Below are 20803 nucleotides of genomic sequence, written 5' to 3'. Positions count from 1 at the left end.
CCTACTTAATTAGGAACAGAGGACTGAAAAGTCCCTCCAAGGGTAATTGAATCCAGCTCCTTGCTCCTACCAGCAAGCACGACACAATTCTTTTCAGAAGGTCACATTAAAATCACTTGGTTTCTTGGCCTGTTAATCCCTTTGGAAAGCTATCCCAGGACTTTCACTAGTCAGAAGACCTGCAGTTTTCATCCTAAACTTATTAATGAGAAATATATACTTCTTAGGCCTTGGATTAACATAAAATCACCTGCCACAAGTGATAGAATTTCCTCCGAGATGAAAATGTCACCAGGAGGGCTTTAAGTGAAAAAGAAAAAAGTGCCTGATAGAAGGAAAAAGGAAATCAGTGCTGAAATAACAGAGAGCACTTGAAATGTACAATGGGAGGCTTCATGTACCCACTGAAAAAATTATGAAAAAATATCTTCAGTATCTGCCAACCAATTCCAGGAGTTGCAGAGCTCAACAACAACAACAAAAGAAGCCAACAAGCAGGACAGGATACAAAAAAAGTTGGTAGTATTATCAGAAAAGTGATTTATAATTCTACAGCTGTTGCTGAAAATAAAGAACAATACTTTCAGATCCCTCATTTAAAATAACTAGAGGTTCATAAGCTCCCCATTTAAATGTTTTTTTGGGTGGCTGGGGATTTTTATGATGGGAAAATCTGGTGCAAAAGCTGAAGCACCTCATTTGAGAACCTTAAGTTTTGGAGTAAGAGACAGAGCTCTGAGCACCCAGAGCTACAAGAACCAACATCCTGCATATGCAGGGAGAATTTTATATAGGATTTGACTGAAAATCTCTCCATTTAGGATGTTTAGGTAAATCAAGGTTTGTTGGCTTAAGTAACTACAACTTTGATCATATAGGTTCCTATATAAATTATCAAATAATAAATAATAGAAGTGGTTGCTAACACAGACACCTTCCCTTCATTTAAATTCCCACCTTTTAGAATCCCAAACCCCCTGGCATTCACCTCAGTCTCATACTTCAGCTTCTCTTGTTTAAAACTTCCTGTATCAAACCCTGGGATGGATTAAACTTAACATTTAACAATGAAAACTACAAAGACAATAATTCAGTTTTACAATTTAATACTGCTTCAGTCTTCTTGCATCACAGATTCAAGGCTATTAATAGAGGCCCTAAAAATAAACACCATACAGATGAGCCAGGAGAGATACCTAATACCCAACAAAATGCAGTCAAGGAGATGAACAGCACAGCTATTTTTAGAAAGGAGAAAATTTGCTTTTGTAGAGGAGTTAAAAGACTAATTAATTTTCTGGGCAAATGAAGCCTGAGAACAGGGTACAGCCAGCATGTCACAAGTGGCTGGCATCAGGGCTGTACCTCACCTCCCTGGCACATGGCCTTCCAGCACAACACTATTTTTGGCAGCTGGCATTTCAAAATTTTGCTGCTTTTAAACTGGAAAATGTAAACTGGAAAATGGATCAGTTCCACCCAGCAAGAGCAAAGAGGAGAAGCTGCACCTACAATTCAACCTGTGTAGAAAACTGCACTTATCAACATTCAAAGATATAAATAATGTGTCAGTGTTCCACGGGGTCAGCAACAGAGCAGCAGAAGAAGCACGAAGGAAATCTTTACTTCTAAACACTTCTAAGACTTTGGTGTTACTTAAAATTGAAGCAAAGAATCAAGGAATAAATTGATATATTTCAGATTACTAAAAACTACAGCGTTAGGGGTGGAAACGTAGAGGGTTTCTTTTAATGCAGCTCAGGTTTGATAACATCATGATTTCACAAATTATTTAAGTCTAAAATGCTATTATTATACAATAATTTTAATATAAATAATCTCTGAAAGATTGAAAAAATATGAGATAGCAGCACTTAGTTCAACTAATTTAACTTTAAAGCCAGCTGCTGAGTTTTTTCCCTAGATTTGTGAACAGAATAAAACTTGAGCTTTAGAATTTATTATCTAGCAGAAATCAGTAGCAAAGGTTTGAAACATTTACAAGACATAATGATCTTCAACAATACTCAATTACAAACTTAACTACCTTGCACCTAATCTTAGATAAATGACTAAAACAACAGAAAAATAAATCACAGCAGGAACACAGACCTTGGGAACTCTTCCACAGCCAGAGTGATAACAATACAGAAATAAAAACCAATGGGGATGCACTGCATTTCTTTCAGTTTCTTAAAATTATTCTTTGAGATTATTAGTTGGTAAGTAATTTTTTTTTCCCAAATTTTTTTACAGTCATCACAAAGCAAATTTCAGTGTATAATTTGATTAGCACCACTATTAAACTGAGGCTAAGAAACCTTTACTTTTCATAACACTAGTGAAGCACTCTACTTACAGAATAAATGATAAAAACGAAAGGAAAACATTCATATGAGAGAAAAAAAAAAATCAAGCACAGTATTCAAACAATATATTGTAGTCCAGTCAAATATTTAATGATTTCCAACAATCACAACCTCAGAGTCAACAGGGATGAAACAATTTTTTCTTTTAATCATCCTTTTGACTGCCTTTACAATTTCATAAATGAAACAAGTAGCCCTGTAAAATAATTCACTGATTTTTTTTTTTTTTTTTTTAACAAGGGGGAAGCGTGAGGTGACACAGGGAGTTACTGCTCATTCAGAATTATCTGCACAGAAACAAACAGGGCAGCTCCCAAGGAGAGATTGCCTGGTACCAAGATGAGGCTGGCACTATCAATAGTCCTTAGTTAATTATTGCTAAAGAGTAATAATTAACGTTGGGGGGAGGTGGAGTGCTTTGCTCCAGATCTTCCTCTGCAAGATATTCAAAGCTTTGCCACATGAAGAATCTCTCACCTGGCAGAGATGCCCTATGGGGAAAAGGGAGAAATTCTCCTTACAACCTAAAAAGGGCTCTGAAGTGTCCATTCCCAAAGGTTTTGAGTATCTTATTAAAATAGGAGAAGCAAAATAGATTCTAAGCATAATGATAATTTTCCAGATTTTTATCCATTCCTAAAGGAACAAAAGCAAGGTAATTTGGGCCTGGGGACAACATTGCTCCAAGTGCCACGAGCAGTTGAAGAGCTGCTGCTTTCTGCCAGACTCCAAGCAGGTTCAGGGACCCCTGGCAGAGCAAGGTCCAATGCAGGAGGTTCTGCACCTTCCTCTGCACTGATCCTGATCCTGACCCACCTGATAAGGGCAAACTGCAGCTCCACAACCTGCAATCCCCAGAGGAAATTCAATGCTCACCCATGGGTGCCTCTCCCAAACCAGGGAAGAACAGTGTTGTACCTGGAGGCCTTGAAGGGAGTCATGAATTTGGGGGGTTCTGTAAATTATTTCAGCATAAAGAGCAGCTAAATAGAGCAACTAAACTGCACTTGTTCTGCAGCACCAGGGTCCCTCTGAGCATAACACACAGTGCTGCTCAGGCACCTTGAATTTAAAGCATATTTCAGGCAGTTTTCCTACACTGCACGTCAGAAAAGTTACTTTTCCTTAGAAGATATCCATAAATAAAAGGCTGTAATGTCACAATATACAGGGTAGGGCTTCCCAGGTTATTTTTAGCCCAGTCCAGCTGACTGTTGTAGTTCAGAGTGTGATTTGTTGAGAGTAAGGGAATTTTCCTTACTTTACTGCTAAAGATGGAAGCCCCATGGAATGTCACTATGAACTGATTTCTAACTATGATATTAAATGACTACACAGCATTTAAAAATAAAAAAAGTTTCATGTTACATTTGTAGAACTCTTGTGTATGCTGAAATGACTGCTAGTGGCAAAGCAAAATAATAGGAGCCAAAGATCCTGCCATTTACTAATTACACTTTTGATGCAAGTAATATCACACAAGGCTTTAAAGAAATTAAATAGCACAAGGTACACTTCACTTATTGCTCATAATTAGGAGTAGCTGAAAAAAAAAAAAAGAGTAATGGTCTTCCTAAAGACTCAAGAAGAATTAGAAGGAAATAATTTCAAACAAAATCTGAATAGTGAAAAAGTGGCAAAACTGAAAACTGCAATTTTTCAAACGCATGCCAAACAATGTTCTATGGAAATTTCAGCTTCTTGGAATACATTTCCCCTCCAATCTTGACATTCAAAGTGTTTTAAGAATACAGCAGACCTGCAGCACAGTGAAACCCCAGCTGTCTGTGGGCTCCAGGAACCACCAGGGCTACACCAGGAGAGGATGCCCAGACAGGTTCCCAGCTCTCCTGGCTCAGGGCACTCACCCTCTGCCAAGGCTCCTCCTGCTCTGTCTCCTCTGCTTCCCACTTCCTTCTCCTACTTTTTCACAGGAATAACTATTCTGATGACATACACTCAGGGGAGGTGAACTCTTGCCAAGCACAAATCCCTTCCAGGGTAGGAGAGAAGAAACCCACACAAGTTTCAGCCCAGCAGCTGGAACTACCTGTGCTCCAGAGGCAGGGTAGGGCAAGCCAAGACATTTTGGGATGGATTCTTCTGCCCCAGATTGCTCCAGGCACAGCCCTGCAAGGAAGCAGCCTGGGATGCAAGCACTTGCCAGCTCCAAGAGGAGTTATGTTCCCTCCCTCCAGCTTGAAAGCTTCTAAACCAGAAAGAATCCACTCAAACTGAGGTCAAAGAAGGAGCTGAAGGTGAAAAAGGTGCTCCAGGAGGAAAGAATTGATGGAAGTGCCAACACTGCTCAAACTGAGTGGGTTAATATCTATGTTATATGCTGTGTTTTTAACACATCTGTTTCATTCCATCAGCCTCAAATAAGGAAACATCCCCGAGATGGGGAGAGCATGCTGAATTTGTTGCTATCTGCAGAAATTAGTTACTATAAATAGTTTTTCCAGGCTTTTTAAGATGCAGCTGCACCAAGTTTCCACCAGAATCAAAATCACCAAGGCACAGAATTTCTGCAGCGTTGTCTGCTCCACAAAGGTTGTGACACAGCAGCCCAGCACCATCATTTTTTTCTGAAGACATCCTTGTCACACACTTTAATCCCATTATCTTTAAGGATGGAACACCATCTGCAACAAGCTTTTAAAATGTTTCTTCCCTACAAGCAGAATCCAGTGATGATTCTGTTAGAATGCCCAGAGAGTTCCTGTCTTAACCACGACCCAAAGCCATGATCCAGGAGGAGGATTCCAAATTTCAGAAATTTACTGCAAATCTCACTTTAGCATCTGTTCACCTCTTCAGCCCTTACACAGAACCTTTCAGCTGCAAGCAGTGATTTAATGAGGGCAGAATGGGAGACAGTTTTGGTATCCAAAATAATTTGCAAAAAAAGCCCAATTGCATGGATTTCCCAAGTTAAATCCTGTACTGGACTAAACCAGAGGAAGGAGTGCACCAACTTCCCAACCTAAATACATAAAATCTTTCAGCTATGAAATCAGAATTTAAATTCACACTTGTCAAGCAAGTGATAAAATGACAACACTGGAGCAGTGACAAACTTGGGTCTGGCATGGGCAGGGTTGTTGCAGTTAACAGAAACTGAATTAATGCCAGCTGGATGGATGCTCTTGGGAATGGATTACTCAGGAGCAAGCAGCCATTGGGAAAGGTATCCATTATCCAGTTGTTCTCATTTAAACAACCCTCCAGTCAGACAGCAAGCATCCTACAGAAAGCAAAAGAGGTTTAGAGAAGAATACACTTCCTCATCATAAAAATAAATGGCTGAGTAAAGAGAACATCACTCGTTCTGGTGTAACAAGTTTTCAAAATAATTCCTCATTGAAAACCCAAGTGATCTGGCTCTGCTGCTAGACAGTGAGCTCCTCTGTGATATTCTGCTTGAATAACCATGATTTTCCATCAGGCAAAAAATAACCCCAGATCCTGTTCTGCAGAGGAAAGGGTAAGGGCAGACAGGAGAAGCTCTGATCAAACCCCACTGTACAGACCCTTGTAGCCCTGCTCTGAATTCCTCTGTTCTCTTCTTACCCTGACTTATCCCTTTGATATTCAGCCTCCTTAGCATAAGGATTCCTGTAAAGCAGAAGTATATCTTTGCACAGGACTTTGTACAACAATGATGACAACCAAAAAAGGTCCTGGTTCTTTACATCTTTATCTTGTGGCCTTGGTTGACACATCTGTATAACCTGAGCTTTACAGGTGTTGATTACTAACAAATGAGACTCACTGCAATTTCATTTCTAATGTTTGGGAGACCCTTAAATCAGTGTAAAAAATGTAGAGTGTTCCTAGGTAAAGACAACAGAAAAAGAGGCATTTGTAGGTGAGAATACCATCAGCATACTGTGATCTGCAGGTCCTTGTGTAAAAAGCAAGCCTAAGGGCATGTGTTCCCAGGAAATAAGCAAAACTGGGAAGTCTGGATCTCTGATAAATGTCTGCCTTTTAAACAGTTGGGTAGCCAGAGATCTTGGTATTTTCTCAGAAAAGAACATGCAGATTTTTTTAACCCTAAACCAAATGGCTCTTTTCATAAAGCTCAAGGTGCAATTCTGAAAACCACACTGGATTAGTGCAGTCTCCTAGAGAAAGCTGAGAGTTTTTCATCAGCACAGAACCCATTTATGGACACAGCTGTTTTGAAGCTGAGAAAACTTTGACATTTTAAATTGTTCAAGAGAAGCTTTGTGTAAACTGCTCTGGTGAGATAATTTAACAAATAAGAAATACAGAGAGAGGTTTCCACATCCCAAATCAACTGGAAAGCAGTTCACATCTTAAGACTAACACTGACTAATTTTTTAATTATTTTGTAGATACTACATGTGTTAAATAATAACCAGTGTTCTACCTCTCCTAAAACCAAAGTCCAAATTATGCATCAGCCGAGATTTTTTTTCTGTTTTCAGTTCCACATTTTTCAAGGATTCATTCCCAAGGGTCCTGAAAGAAAATTATGGTTTATGCTGTGTTAACAAGAAATACAGAACTCATTCTCTTCCTTCAGGGCTTCCACTTCCAGCGCCACATCAGTGCTCTGCAAAGTTCTGGTGCTATTATTGCCACTACACTTTTAAGAACAGGTGAGTGAGGTTTATGGCACAGGTACAGAGTGTGAGATGGTGAGGAAGGGGAAAGGCTGGGGGTGTTTGCATCAGGGCTACATGAGAGGGAACTTTAGAAGTAGGACATGCTGTTAGAAAACACAGTAGGACACCCATTTCTGAGAGCTGACACAGGGCCTTGCAAAGCATCCTCATGGCAGCGTGGATTATGCCATTAAAACAAATAATAAAATATCCAAGTTGAGGGCTAAGCAAGTGTTCAAGGGTTGATTCATAGTCTTAAAGCTTTCATTTGGAGTGCAGAAAAATCAAGACAGCATTCCTTCAAAAATTAGGTGGCAATTATACCTAGGGAAGTCGAGACTAAACCTGGAATCAGAAGCAACTCAAACCTGCAGGGTTTAACTCTTGGAAAACCACATCCCCCCCAAACTCCTGCCCATCAGCTTGCACACAGGCAGATCTCAAACTGACAGAGAACCCAAACAGAAGCTGCAGAATTCACTTATCCATCAGCCAGAGGAACAAAACAGTTGGAGAGATGCCACACAAACCCAACTCCATCTAAGTCAGCTCCAGCTTCTGAAAAGAGCTCATTCCCGTGTCCACACTTTGTTGTTCAGCACAGATGTTTCCAAAGCCACTCCCCATCCTAGGGTGTTTTTCCCCATCCTATCTCACAAAAGACTTCAACAGATTTCCAACAGATGCGTTTTGTACTCCAGTAATTTCCTGCTATTTCCTGATGACTGGTTACCACAAAAGCTGGAGCTGGTTGATCCAAAGATTGCATCTGCTACCCTGCATCTCACCATCAGGTCAGAATCATTTCAAACTGCAGAAGAATAAATTATTCTGCTTTCAAGCCTCAACCTAGAGATAAATAATTTGCCCCTGCAACAAGAATAAGGGTTCTATTTTTTCCAAATTCCCTGTGGGGGGAGAGACAAAAAAAAAAAAAACCAAAAAAAGATAAATATTTTCTTATCAGTATTACATTACAGACAGCACAAATGCTTTTTGAACATATTCTCAAGCAAGATAATTGTCTTTCCAATCATCCAATCTATTCTTCTCATCCTCTTAATTAACTACATACAGCAAAATAACCTGAGTGGGTGAACTCCTTCACCCTGACACTCAGTAGTAACTACAGACAGAGCTTGGCACAAGGAACAATTTTTTTCCTACCAGAACACACAGACCCAGAGAAGGTTTCTTAGGCACAACACCCCAACAGGGAAGCTGCACAGAGGATGAAGCCATTCTATGAGTTATCCAAAGAAAAGCTTTTATTTTCTCACTCCTGCTTCTTAGTTGCTATTAGGAGAGATGTGTGTGTAACAAGGGTTTGGGGTTTTTTCATGGTTTCCTGATGAAGCACATTTTATACCCAATGAATGTTTTAGGTGGTGTTCAGAGCTCTGTCCTTACACAGAGCCCCAAGAAGCATAACTTAAATTATATCAACAATCTATATGACAGGATAATTTTTTGGTAAAATTTTAAGATGTTATCACGCTTGTAAATTGAAATTTTAATCCAGGTAAATAACTTCCACTTCAGAAAAATCCATATGGAAATTCACAGGATAGTGTGTGCCTCTACCAGCACTCATTATGTCTCCACATTACTAAACCTGCTCTCTCAAGGGCAATTCACTTTATTAAATATCAATAAATTCTGCAAAATATGAGTCTTCAGTTATTCAGAGCACCTCTGCACCGTAAAGAAAAATAAGTATTAAAGGCTGTATTATTAAATCCAGATTAAGGTCAGTTCACAACAGTTGTCCATATAGAACTACATAAGAGCTTCATTGGCTATAATACTGATCCAGTGATACAAAGCAGCTTGCCAGATCCAGGCTTTAAAATACTAAAAACATTTATTAGCTCAACATGAACACAATTCTACATTCTTACAAAGAGCACCCCTGGCTGCAGAACTGACCTGAACTGTGTTTTGGATGTTCTAGAAATCCATCAGTGCTGCTCCCTGCTAGCAGCCTACTTTCTGTTCTCTACACCTCACATTTTAAGGTTTCAAAATTAACCCTACTGAGTTCACCAAATTCCTTTTCATTTTGTCGTGTTAAATGCCAAGTGCCCCACATGTCTGACACTGCCCTTTTAATTGTTACAACCAAAGTTTAAAGCTGATACCACACACATCCCTCCTCCTCTTCAAAGCAAGGCTCAATAAAACACAGGCAGTGCTAAGAATCCAAAGGTCAATATTTGCATAAGTTGAAATAAGCCAAGAAAGAGCAAGATTTATTAAATATTTAATTCTACATAAGTTCTTCCTCTTTCTAATGTATTGATTTAAATTACAAAATAAGCTTCGTGGGCAGCGTTTAGAATTTAAAATTTACTGAGCACATTTATCAATGATTTTTTGCAAGAAGCTTGTCTATAAAAACCTGCAGAAATCAAATTAGACCTCCCTAATACATTAATAATATATGATGAAGTCTTTCATCCCCTTTCATCAATCTTCAGCTACACATTTACTTAAAGAATCAATACTCCCAAACTATCAGGTGTCCATAAATTCATGGCCTGGCATCAAGGAATTTTTTTTTACTCATTATCTCAGTCTCAGTACTGTCAGTCACACCAACCTAACCACCCCCATTTTATTGTACTGTTAGCAGGATTCAAAAGCACTTCAGAGGAGAGGAGAAGTAAAAAAACCTTGAGATTTCCTCTGCCCATGAAGGTGTCTGGGTCATTTAACACCTGCAGGGTCTGGATATGAATATGCACAAGAGACCCAGAGAGAAGTTTAAGGCATGAGCAGGAAAAAAAAAAAAAAAAAAAAAGACTCTGAAGTCCAAGACCTTCTGCAGAAACCAATGGTGACAAAGTTTTGCCCTTCCTCTTCCCAAAATAGAAATGGCTCTATTAGCAAATCTTTTGCAGTGTTCTTATTACATTTTCTATTCTATTAATAAAAAAAGAAACTTGTACTAGGACAAGGCATCTTGAGTAAAATGTCAAAGTCATGCATCTGCTGCCTTACATCTGTCCCAGATACTAAAGCAGTCCTGGACTCCCAGGGATGCCCTGCTTGATGGAATTCTCCTCCTCCTCCTGAAATTCAGACCTTATTGGCTTCAGGATAGTTGTTATCAAGTATTCAAGCCCCTAGGAACCATGTCAAACATTTGCTGCCACAAAATGATGATGTAGCATGCAGCAAATGATGAATAAAATACAAGCCTTAGATATTTGTAATATAATGTATTTATAATCTCAAAGGAAAATGACACCTGGCCTTGTACCAGGTTTGATAATAGACAAGAGAATTCTTGTTTTGCAAAGTGTTCAAAGAAACCCAGGCTGAAGAGAAATGAAATGAACAGAACTTTACACAAACATGACAACTCAACTCTTCCTCATTATCCAGCATCAGGAAGCTGACACAGTTTTGCAGAAAGCTTAGAAAAAAAAAAAAATAAAAATCTTTGCTGGCTTCTACCCAGATGAGAAGAAGGGCAGGAAGTTTTCCAGCCTCCAGGATTCAGCAGGCACACCTGGGTATCCAGAGGCAGGAGAAAACATTAAAAGTGCTGCTGAGTGAGGCAACTGGCAATAGAGCACAGAACAGCAGAGCATAAAATCAGGTAATGCAGCAGCACGCTGTGCAGTTGGCACAATGAGTGGATGAGCTTTTAGGAGACAAAACTGCTGTAAGAAAAAATATAAAACATATCCACCACTTGCACTGTAAAACTCTCTTCAGCAGCTACACTCTTCAACACTTTTTTTTTTGAGAGAGAAATCAGGGATATTGCTTCTTTACAGTTCAGAAACTACCACTGAACAACCTCTGCTTTTTTCTGCTGACATAGAGGGGAGATTTTAACAAGCAAATAGCAGCAGGTGAATAAATGCCACCTTTTCCCACTGATATATTGGGGAAAGAATAAAATTTTGGGAAGTTTGCATATTTAACCTTTACTCCCCAGGGTCTTCATTTGTCCTGGACTCACAAGCCAAAGGAAACCCCAGAAGAAACATTTTTATTGAGCTGTCCAGGAGGATTGATGGAGCTTTTACTGCATTTGAAAAGCTCAGATTCCAGGATCTCCCCAAAATGTCAAAAGGAACTCTGAGCAACATCTAGGCACCAAAATATCTGAAATAGAATGTAAACCAAGTTATGTTTTTCTCCCTTCTTTCTCTACACTCCAAAATTTGTCTTAAATGTGCCATACAATCTGTGTTGCCCATTCTCCACCCCTAGACACTTCTGACAATGTCAAAACCTATATCTGTTTTTCTAGATCTTCATTGGTCACTGTATCAAGACAAATATCAGCTTTCATTTTTAAAATGAAGCTGCAAAATCCAAAAGTAGCAAATAAAAGAGTTCCTGGACATTGCAGTTACATTTTCAGTTCCAAAAGTGTGTTCCTGTATCAGGCTAAATAATTAAAATAAGAAAAGCATTTTGTAAACAATAGGGGTTGGACAAAAATAAGCATTCCAGTGAATGGGGACATATTCCCCATTTCCAGTAAAGCTGATTTGATGAAATATTTTTAATTAATAAAAAATAGGACTGTGATTTCCAGGAACTTACTAGAAAATACCCTGAAAAACAGGCCTGTGTGTCTGCAGATTTTACAGCCTAAGTTACATAAAGGAACCAAAAAACTTCATGTAAATGAAATCAGAATTAAGATATGAGAGGAAATGACAATGAAATCCACAGAAAGATGTGTGCACGTGTTCAGTTGCCTGACTTAGAAGGGAACTGTTCTGAATCACATTTATGGAAGGCAGAATTCAGAAATAGCTGAGAAATTAACAGCTGATAACTCCCAAGCACTCCCAGCCTCTCCAGGACTTCAATCAGTCAGGATTACAATGTTCAGCATCTACAAGAACTTAAAAACACTTGAAGGGGAGTTCCTGTCTTTAACTATACACAGGGGAGTGCTTTCCTCTTAGATTTTTATGCTTTCTGCTGCAGATGTGAAAACTGAGGAGCTGAGCCTAAAGTATTTATTAAACAACTTCTTATTTTTTACCTCTCACCCTGAAGAGAAACAGCCCACAAAAACAAACTTAAAAGAAATAACTCTCAGTGCATCCCAGGAGGGAAATCTGTTTTCATCTTCCTGCAACTTCCTTTCCAACATTTCAATAAATTCTGCTTATGGCATAAGTCACATCCCCAAAAACCTTCTACAAAATTAACACCATATGTGGCTGCATATCTGCAGCTGATGTGGAGTGTTACACCAAAAGCAGAGGGGAAAATAAAGAATATGCCAAAGTTTGTCTTGCCCAGGACTCAAACTGGTTCATCTGTCAACTCAGAAGAAGGCATCACTCCCACATGGTTAATGAGAAGCTGAAGAGCTCCACAGAATTACATCCAGGGCACTGGAACAGTTTCTTTTAACTGGAACACATTGCTGGGATATCCAACTGAGTCAAGTAAACAACCCAAAACTCAGCATGTCAGAAGTGTGGGAAGGGTAAGGATGGTTTTGGCCTCGAAACGTAATCCAAGATTTTTGCTGGGAGATTTAATTATGATGTTCCAGTTCTGGTGAGCACAATATCACTGAGGAAATTTTCTAGAAAGACAGCAGTACAATGGCACAGGTCTCTATTTCACCCTCCTGGTCTGCATTGAGTGAAATTTAATATTTGGTGGATTGTGTGTTGCACATCTGTTTGATACAGAGAATTTTCCTGTGATGCACAGGATGGGAATCATAATAGGGAATCCTCACAAACATCTTCCCTCTTCTGACCAAGGTGTCCTTTTGCCCTTTCTATAGCACAATGTTGTATACCACAAAACCACTGCACAGAAGAAAAGCTGAAAGCATAACCCCTATGTCCATGTTAGCTCCAACAGGACAGGATTTCTAGAGGAAAACAGTGCTAAGAGCTGGCCCCAGCCATACACCCCCCATTCCAGGGGTTTTCTCTTGGATGAGCTGCAGTCTGATCCATGACTCAAACGTGCTGCTGGGACACAGCTCTCTGCTATCACCCAAAGGATGCTCCAAGACCACCCAGCAATGCAAACCAAAGCCCTGTGAAAGCAGGGATGACTGGAAGGAAGAATTCCCAGAGGAATTCCCTGAGTTGAACCAACACAAACGTGTCTGAAAGAGTCAGGATTTTCATCTGCATCTGTCAGTGCTGTGCTCAGGAAAGTCGTGGAACGTGGCAATTTTTCAAAGATGGTTCAAGGTGTAGGGAAAAAAAAACAGAATTTCAAGTGACACTGGGATCAGGCAGTTACCAGGACTGTGTTTCCTCATGAGATGGGACATAAATTCCAGAAGGAAGAAGAGGAACAGGCGAAGGAGGGGAGGAATGAATAAAGAAAAGCTGACAAGTGCACAAGTATCTCAGCTGCATGCTCCTGCTGGCTGGATCAGATCAGCTGCATCTCATTAAAATTACTGCCCTTTGAGGCCACAAACAGCCCACAAATCAGGCTGAAGGGAAATGGCCAGAGCTGGGTAAAGAGATCATGGAAACTGTGCACAGATGCACTTTGTGCTCCCAGGTGGTTTTTTTGCTCAGTTTGTTTTTTTCTTGTTAGGGGGTGTGTATACATGGACTTTTTTTTTTTTTTTTTTTTTTTTTTGCTCTGGAGGTTCCATTTTTTAACAGATACCTCTAAGTTATATGCATGAAGATACATTAACAAGCCAACTGCTTTAAGTAAATATAAACTAGATTTCCATCTCACATTTCATGCTGTTAAGTTAGGTAGAAAACATCAACAGTCACAGACTTTTAGTGACTCCCATGGAATTAATTTCTCAATCTCAAGCTTACAGAAATGTTAGATAATGTAAACTGCAGCACATGAGTAATAGTAACATAAACAGCATAAGGAGAAACTCAGATATTGTTTTCACTGTGGTTTGTAATACCCAATCTTGCTACCAAAAAGAGAGTGACACAAGAGTTCTGGCATAAGGAGGGGAAGTCACTTGGTAACTTATCACCCTTTGGCAATAACATTTCCAAGTAAGGAAGACAGAACATATTTTTATGAGCTTTTTTTTTAGTTACAAAGGACAATGAAGACAGGAAAATGAACAAGAAGCTCTTGGTAGGGGAAACAACCATCAGGACAGAAACCCAAGAACTCAGCTTCAATCCAAGGCACAAGAAAACTCCTTTATTTTATTAGTTCATGTGTGTATAAATCAGTGATAAACACAAATTTCCAACAGGAAAACATTTCCTAATCCCAGGAGGCAGTAAAGACATATTGCTTACAAGGAAGTTAATCCAGCTGAACTCTTTCAAGTTCATTTTCAAATTCACACTTTACAAAAAACAGGCCCAGGCTTTTTCCACTGCTGCATCCTGACCCTGAACCCACTCTCTGAAGAACTTATTTCTGATAACACAACAGAATTCTGCAGCCTCTCCATGAAATAACAGATCCCAACTCACAGTTGTAAACCTAAGTAGATATTCCAAAAAATTCTTTGCTAACACATACAGTCACCAGCTCCATTAGAATACAGAATATACTGAGAAAGAGAAACTACTTAGGATGTGGACTGTCTCTTGATAAGCATTTGTGCAGTAATAATGCAATTGCACCCTGAACTTCTGCTGCAATAAGGTCATTAAAAGCCATACCAAAATTGAATTTATTGTCTTTTGCAAAGTCACAGGGATCCCATAAAAATCAAGAGAAAGAAAAAAAAAAATTTTTGCAAAGCTTTAATGAAATAAAGTATTTCTCTTCAGTTCCAAAAAGCTCATTTAAATATTTTTAAGCAATGCTGAAGCTGAACAACACTACTGGAAGATGGGAGAAAGCTGACAGTGGACAGACTGTAAAACTTTAAGATTGAAAACTGAATAATTTAAATACAACCCCAGTGATTTTCTGTGTCCCAGTGGAAATCTCTAAGGAATATCTAAACAGCTCCTTAACTAGGGACCACTGAGCTATCCTGAATGGGATTCAGGAACTGCCATTCCATAACCAGCTGAGGACTACAGGGTCTGTAGCACCCCTGTAGATGGGATGAGTTGCAACTAACTGGAAAATAGCTACAGAATTTAGTAGTAATATCTTGGAACACAGAGGAAGTTGCATACAAGATTCAGAGTACCAGAAAAGTTGGATGGTTACCTTCCCAAGACATGCAGTGTTCTCACTACATGTCTGCATCTGCAAGCAGAAACTTGCAGGAAGAAGAATAATTATTGCAACATCTTAGAAATGCATCATTCTTTTACATTCAGTTTCTCAGAGGTTTAATTTCAAGAAGTAGCAGCTTAATTTTCACAGAAATACCACAGAATCCATCAGGTCACCAGCTACTAAATAAAAGCAACATTCAGGGTAGTCAAATATGCTCCAAAGCATTAGCAAACAACTGAATTTTAAAATGCAGTGAAAGAAATCACCAAAAGGCAAACTAATGAGTGCACAATGTATAGCTGCAGGTAAAATTGAGAGGGAGGAAGGTGGGGGGAAAGGCACAAAAAAAAGCATCATTCTAATGAGGTAAATGTATGACAAAAAAAAAAACAATAGTTGGGTGTGGTTAATTTATGACTAAATAATAATGTGAATTTTGAAAAAAGGCCAAGAACCAGAGTATGTGAGAATTCAGCTTATTGTGTGCTGGCTTTCATGTGTATAGTTATCTCCACTATAGCAGCTTTCAGTTTCTCAAGGTTAGTAGAATTTATTAAATCAGCAATTTTGTAGGCATGGCTTTTTTTTGCAAATCAGTATTACATAAGACAGAAAAACACTGCCTGTCCTAAAATGTAGTTCAAAGCAGAGGTCCTCCTAAACATACTGTGTATGAAAATTAAAAACAGGGAGTTTGGGTTATGAAAAGAAGCCATCTGACTAAAAAAGTGAATCCATTTTCCAAAACGCCCACACAGACAAGAGCTTCTGATGTGAAAAATGGTCCCTGCAAAAGCTAAATTGCACAGATTATTTTCAGGAAAAGTTAGAAACTGCACTGCATGCAGATTATCTGACATTTACCACGGTGAGATTTAAAAATAAAAAAAACTAACCCTTTTTGTGTTACTACAGTATAAACCATTATTTGATTATTCAGTGTATAAAATATAAATACCAATAGTTACTTAACTGAATAATTGTCTTCCTTTAGAATTTACACAGGCAAATGAGATGCTTGGTTAGTTTTTCCAGGCTTGGTTCCCTCTTGCTGCAGGCAAGTTTTGGCTGCCTTCGAAGTAAGATGCAACAATGTGTACTAACCAACAAAACATGTGTGGCTTACCTTGGCACTGAAATCCTTGCTTCCCAAAGCCCCTGCATAGAAAATAAAATAAAAAAAATAAAAATAATAAAAAAAATAAATCAAAAAAAAAAATAAAAAAATAAAAAAAAAAAAAAAAAAAAAAGAAAGAAGAAAGAAAACACACCTGTCTTAGGATGTTTCATTATGATTTCTTGTCAATGATCTATAAAAACATAAAAATAGATTCGCATTAAATTACTGCAGATTTTGCTCTGACAGCAACAGATTTTTCAATATACACCACAGAAAATTCCAAAGCAGAGAACAATAGCTGCCACCAGCTCTGCAATTTCAGTTTCTGGCAACAATTTTTTTTATTGTTATTATTATTTTACAAGCTATTGTGGATCTACAGTTATCCTCATCTGTGATTACTGCACAATATTTCAGCTTGTTTAATGCCACATGTATACTTAATGTTAAGGCTTCCAAGTCCTAGCAAAGGCATATATAAACCAAACCAGACCAAAATCCTAAAATCCACATTTTAGGCTTGTTTCTCAATGCTGCTCTGTGCCTCAGCTTGATACCACTTGTTTGTTGTATGAAAAGAAGGCAGCTTAAAGGTTTTTTCTCATTTGAATATAGATGACAAGACAGAGCCAGTGGTTTCATATTGTTACTTTTTCAACTTTCAGCTCTTGGCTGCAAGTTTTTTTTTTGCTCTTTCAGCTTTCTTGCTTCATTTCCACAGCAAAACACACCCGTGGATGTAATATTTCTCCAGTGACTATAGTGACACACAAGTGTTGTACCTGGTACCCAGGGTTCCTACATCTATTACACCTCCAGCTCATTGCACTGCTGCTGGTTTTATTTATTCATCTTTAACATTCAACCTCCCCTTTCCACAACAAATAAAAGTTTGGAGTGGCCTCCCTATAAATGTTGCTCTGCATTTCCTCTCTTTGCAGCTTGTTTTTTATCTGGAGCTGGTTTTTTTCTGGTTTTTATTCCTGTTTTATATCTGGAGCAGAGAAATGGACAGAAGTCAGGAGCAGCAGGCTGGATGCAATTAATGACATGAAGTTTCCTTATCAATTTTTTTCTCATTTATTTAGAGAAGAGACCAAAACTTTAGTTCACAGCTACTTCGGGTGGAAATCACACCACTTCAAGCCTTTCCATAAATTTTTACACAAGAGTGACTGCTGCTGGTCTAAGTGGGCCAAAAGTCAGGAAACCAGAAGAAATATGAAATTGTTTGGGGTTTTTTTGGTTTTTTTTTTGGAAGCACGTGGGACTAAATTATACTGTCACTCTTCTGGTTTCTCTCATCTTCACAGGAACAAAACACATGGACTGGATGTGTACAGGTTCAATTGCTGGAGAGCTGACAGCAGGACTGAGAACATGAAACAGACTTGAGATAAATTTTTATCCTTATAAACAGGCTTATTTGCAAAGGACATTCCTGAATTATCTGGTCTGAAAGCAGAGCCTTTCTGAGCTGAATGGATACACTGCCCAGCTACACTCAGCTCCATCCTTCATCAGTTACAATGTATTTTAAGTTAAAGGTCTTTTAAAAATCATCCAGGCTTCGGAAACAAAGCAAATGGGTAAATTATCACAGAAGAGCTTGGGTTGGAAGGGACCTTAAAGATCATCTCATACCAACCTCCTGCATGGGCAAACTTCCCACTAGACCAGGTTACTCAAAGCTCCAACCAGCATCACCTGGTCAAATATAATCTAAGAAAAGTCTATTTGGAGAGTTCATTGAAAGGTTTTATTTACTATTTTTTAGTATTTACTATTCTTTATATCTTAAACCAGACGTTAATTGCCACAGGTCATTTGGGAAACAGATAAAGAACTTTTTATGGTGTGTGATGTTTATTCAAGAGTTGCCCATCTTCAAACTGAGGAAATGAAAGAAAAGTTTTCCAGTTATCAGATGCTCATCTGATGAATGTTAAGAGCTTCCTCAGACTGATTAACAAGACAAGACTAAAGAGCACAGCTTCCCTTGCCACCTGTCAGCCACAGGACACCCTTTCACTTTCAGATCCATCCTGTCAGCTCAGGACGTTCCACTTTGGTTTTTTATTGTTCTACTTATGTGCACAAACACAGCCTGACAATAACCCTGCAGCCTTTTTTCACACCTTCCAATTAATTCTGTTTTAGATTAACTTTAGAGCAGTTCCTGAAGGTCTCTCACAATACCAAACTTTGAGACCTTTTTTAACAGGAAAAAGAATTATTAAAAAGGGTGTGGAGGGGGAAACGGGCACACTTGATATGTTTCTCTTTGTTTTTTTCTGCAGCCTCCCTTTCCAGACTTTGCAAATACATTTTAATCATTTGAGGAGCTATCACAGCCTTTCCTTCAGCATGTAAACCCGGGAAAACTCAAGAAGGAAGGCAAAGCTCTGTGCCCAGGCATAGAAACACATACAAAAAGAGCAAGACACCTTGCTCTTGGAGAGCAAGCTGGGTACAGACCCCTCTGCCTCTTTTACAGCTTTGGCAAATGCAAATCCCAGCTCTCTCAACTCCAGGATGAAAAAACTGCAGCGAAAACTTCAGCAGCAGAGCAAAGCTGAAGCTAAGGCACAGCTCAGGTAGAGGAGAGGAAGCCAAAGCTCTTTATGTTAGAGAGGCTCTCTGAATGTACCAAACACTCAACTACAGGAGAGGTCCCACACCCGCTGCTCCTGCCTCACCTGCCGGAGGGCAGAGGGCAGAACCAGCCCGATCCACACCCCACTCGGGGACCTGCGGGGAACCCCACGCTCGGCCTGCGACGGAGCTGCCGTCCTGCCCAGAAGAGGGCACGGTAGGGACGGAGAGGTGTATTTTTTTCCTAACAGCTTAGTAATGAGGGTGTTGGTAGGAAGTTTCCCTCCCTTCTCTCTAGCAAGAACCCTCTCAAAAAGAAAACAACCCACGCAAGCCAAACCACCCCACACCTCCCTTTCCTAAACACGTAACGTAGCAGCGGAGTCACCGAGCGCTCCCAATCTCCCTGCCCTCCCCCTGCAGCAGGAGGAAACCAAGCAGGCACCGATCACAAAGTTAAAGGCAGAAGTTGGTGCCACAGCTGAAAACCAATCTTTCCACCATCTGAAACTGAAACCCCCTCCGGTTCTCCCGTAGCAGCTCCAGCGCCGGCCGAGCTCCTCTCTGCCCCCGGGGAAGGTGGGCACAGAGAAGGGGGCATCGCGGGGCAAGCCAAGCAGAACCCGGCTCGGGGTTGAGAAGGGGAGGGAGGACAAAAAGCGAGGAAATATAAATCGGGATGGGTTTGAGACGCGATATCCCCAAGAGAAGTCCTCAGCCCCAGCTGATCTCTGCAAGTTGAGGGGCTCCCCCAGAGCGGGGCGGGGGTCGCTTCGGAGCACCAAAGAGCCCCCCGGGAGGAGGAGGACACGGCAGAGCCGGGACACCGAGGCACCACGGTTTTGTCCCATGGGGGCTCACCGGCCAGAACCTGAAGGGAGAGGCGGGGGGCAGCCGCTCACCGACACGGCGGGGAAGCGGCGGGTGGGCGGGGAGACCCGGGACGCTCCCCGGAGCCCGGGCAGAGCTGCGGGAGCTCCCCCCCTTCCCGTTCCCCCCGGAGAGGGGATTCCCTACAGCTGAGCGGGCCCGGGCGGAGGTGAGGGGCCGCCGGTGGGTGTGGGAAAGGGGGCAAGGCGCTGCCGGGGTGTCTCACCAGATGAAGTCGGTGCAGTGGCTGCAGAAGGTGGGCTGCTTGAAGAAGCGGGCGATGAATTTGTGCTCCTTCACCTCGTGTACGTTCTTCTGTCTCAGGGCCCCCTTGCGAGCGAAGCGCCGAGCCGCGTCCGGGGCCGCGCCGGGCTCCGAGCCCGGGAATACGTCGGCCATAGCGCCCTCCTCTCCACCCCCCTGCCGGGAGCCGGGCCGAGCCGGGAGTCACCGCGCCGGGAGTCACCGCCCCGACGTCCGCCCCGTCCGGCGGCCGCCGAGTCTCTGGCAACGGCGGCGCTGGGCGCTGCCTCCCGCTCCCGCCGCCTGACGTGGGAAGGGCGCGTAGGGAGCGGGAGGAGGATCCCGGCCCCAGGCCCGCACCGGCTGCTCCGCCCGCGGGGTGAGCGAGCCCCCGGCCGCGGGCGGGGCGGGGAGGGGCGGACCCGGCACAGGGACGTCCCCCCGAGGGGGGAGCTCGGGGGCTCCCGGGGATGGGCGGGGGTGAGGGGTGTCAGCACCTGCCGCCTCCCGTCAGGGTTCCCCGCTCCTCGTACAGGCACTCACCGGCTCTCCCCGCACACACACACACGCACACACACACACACACGCACACACACACACACACGCACACACACCCCAGCTCCCCCCAGACCACGCACCGCTCCCTTTCTCCCACACCCACCGGCTCCTCTCTCTCGCTCCCCCCAGACCACGCACCGGTTCCTTTCTCCCACCCCCATCCCCTCCTCTCTCTCGCACGCCCCCCGGGCTCATTCCACGCACACCGAGGGCAGCTCACGCACCCTTTGTCTCCAATGGAAACTGCCACCTTCCCCCTCCCCGCTTGGGGCCCG

The 20803-nt window shown here is 41.5% G+C and overlaps 1 protein-coding gene across 3 annotated transcripts in view; it reads right to left on the bottom strand.

Moving 5' to 3' along the window:
* PRKCA (protein kinase C alpha) overlaps window positions 1-20388 on the bottom strand; it is a 125401-nt gene extending 105013 nt beyond the window's left edge. Inside the window, exons 1-2 of one of the 3 annotated variants that reach the window (XM_071763870.1) lie at window positions 19954-20388; window positions 16269-16300 (exon numbers count right to left, since the gene is read on the bottom strand). In XM_071763870.1, coding sequence (XP_071619971.1) covers window positions 16269-16300; window positions 19954-20126 — 205 coding nt within the window. In that variant the 5' untranslated portion in view covers window positions 20127-20388. Of the gene's footprint in view, window positions 1-16268; window positions 16301-16413; window positions 16453-19953 lie in introns of all 3 variants that reach the window. The other 2 variants (XM_071763869.1, XM_071763871.1) reach the window with 2 other exon arrangements.
* Between the last annotated feature and the right edge of the window lie 415 nt (window positions 20389-20803).

Source organism: Heliangelus exortis, chromosome 20 (genome assembly GCF_036169615.1).
Source record: "Heliangelus exortis chromosome 20, bHelExo1.hap1, whole genome shotgun sequence".
Classification (NCBI taxonomy): domain Eukaryota; kingdom Metazoa; phylum Chordata; class Aves; order Apodiformes; family Trochilidae; genus Heliangelus; species Heliangelus exortis.
This window is presented reverse-complemented; position numbering and strand designations above follow the sequence as displayed.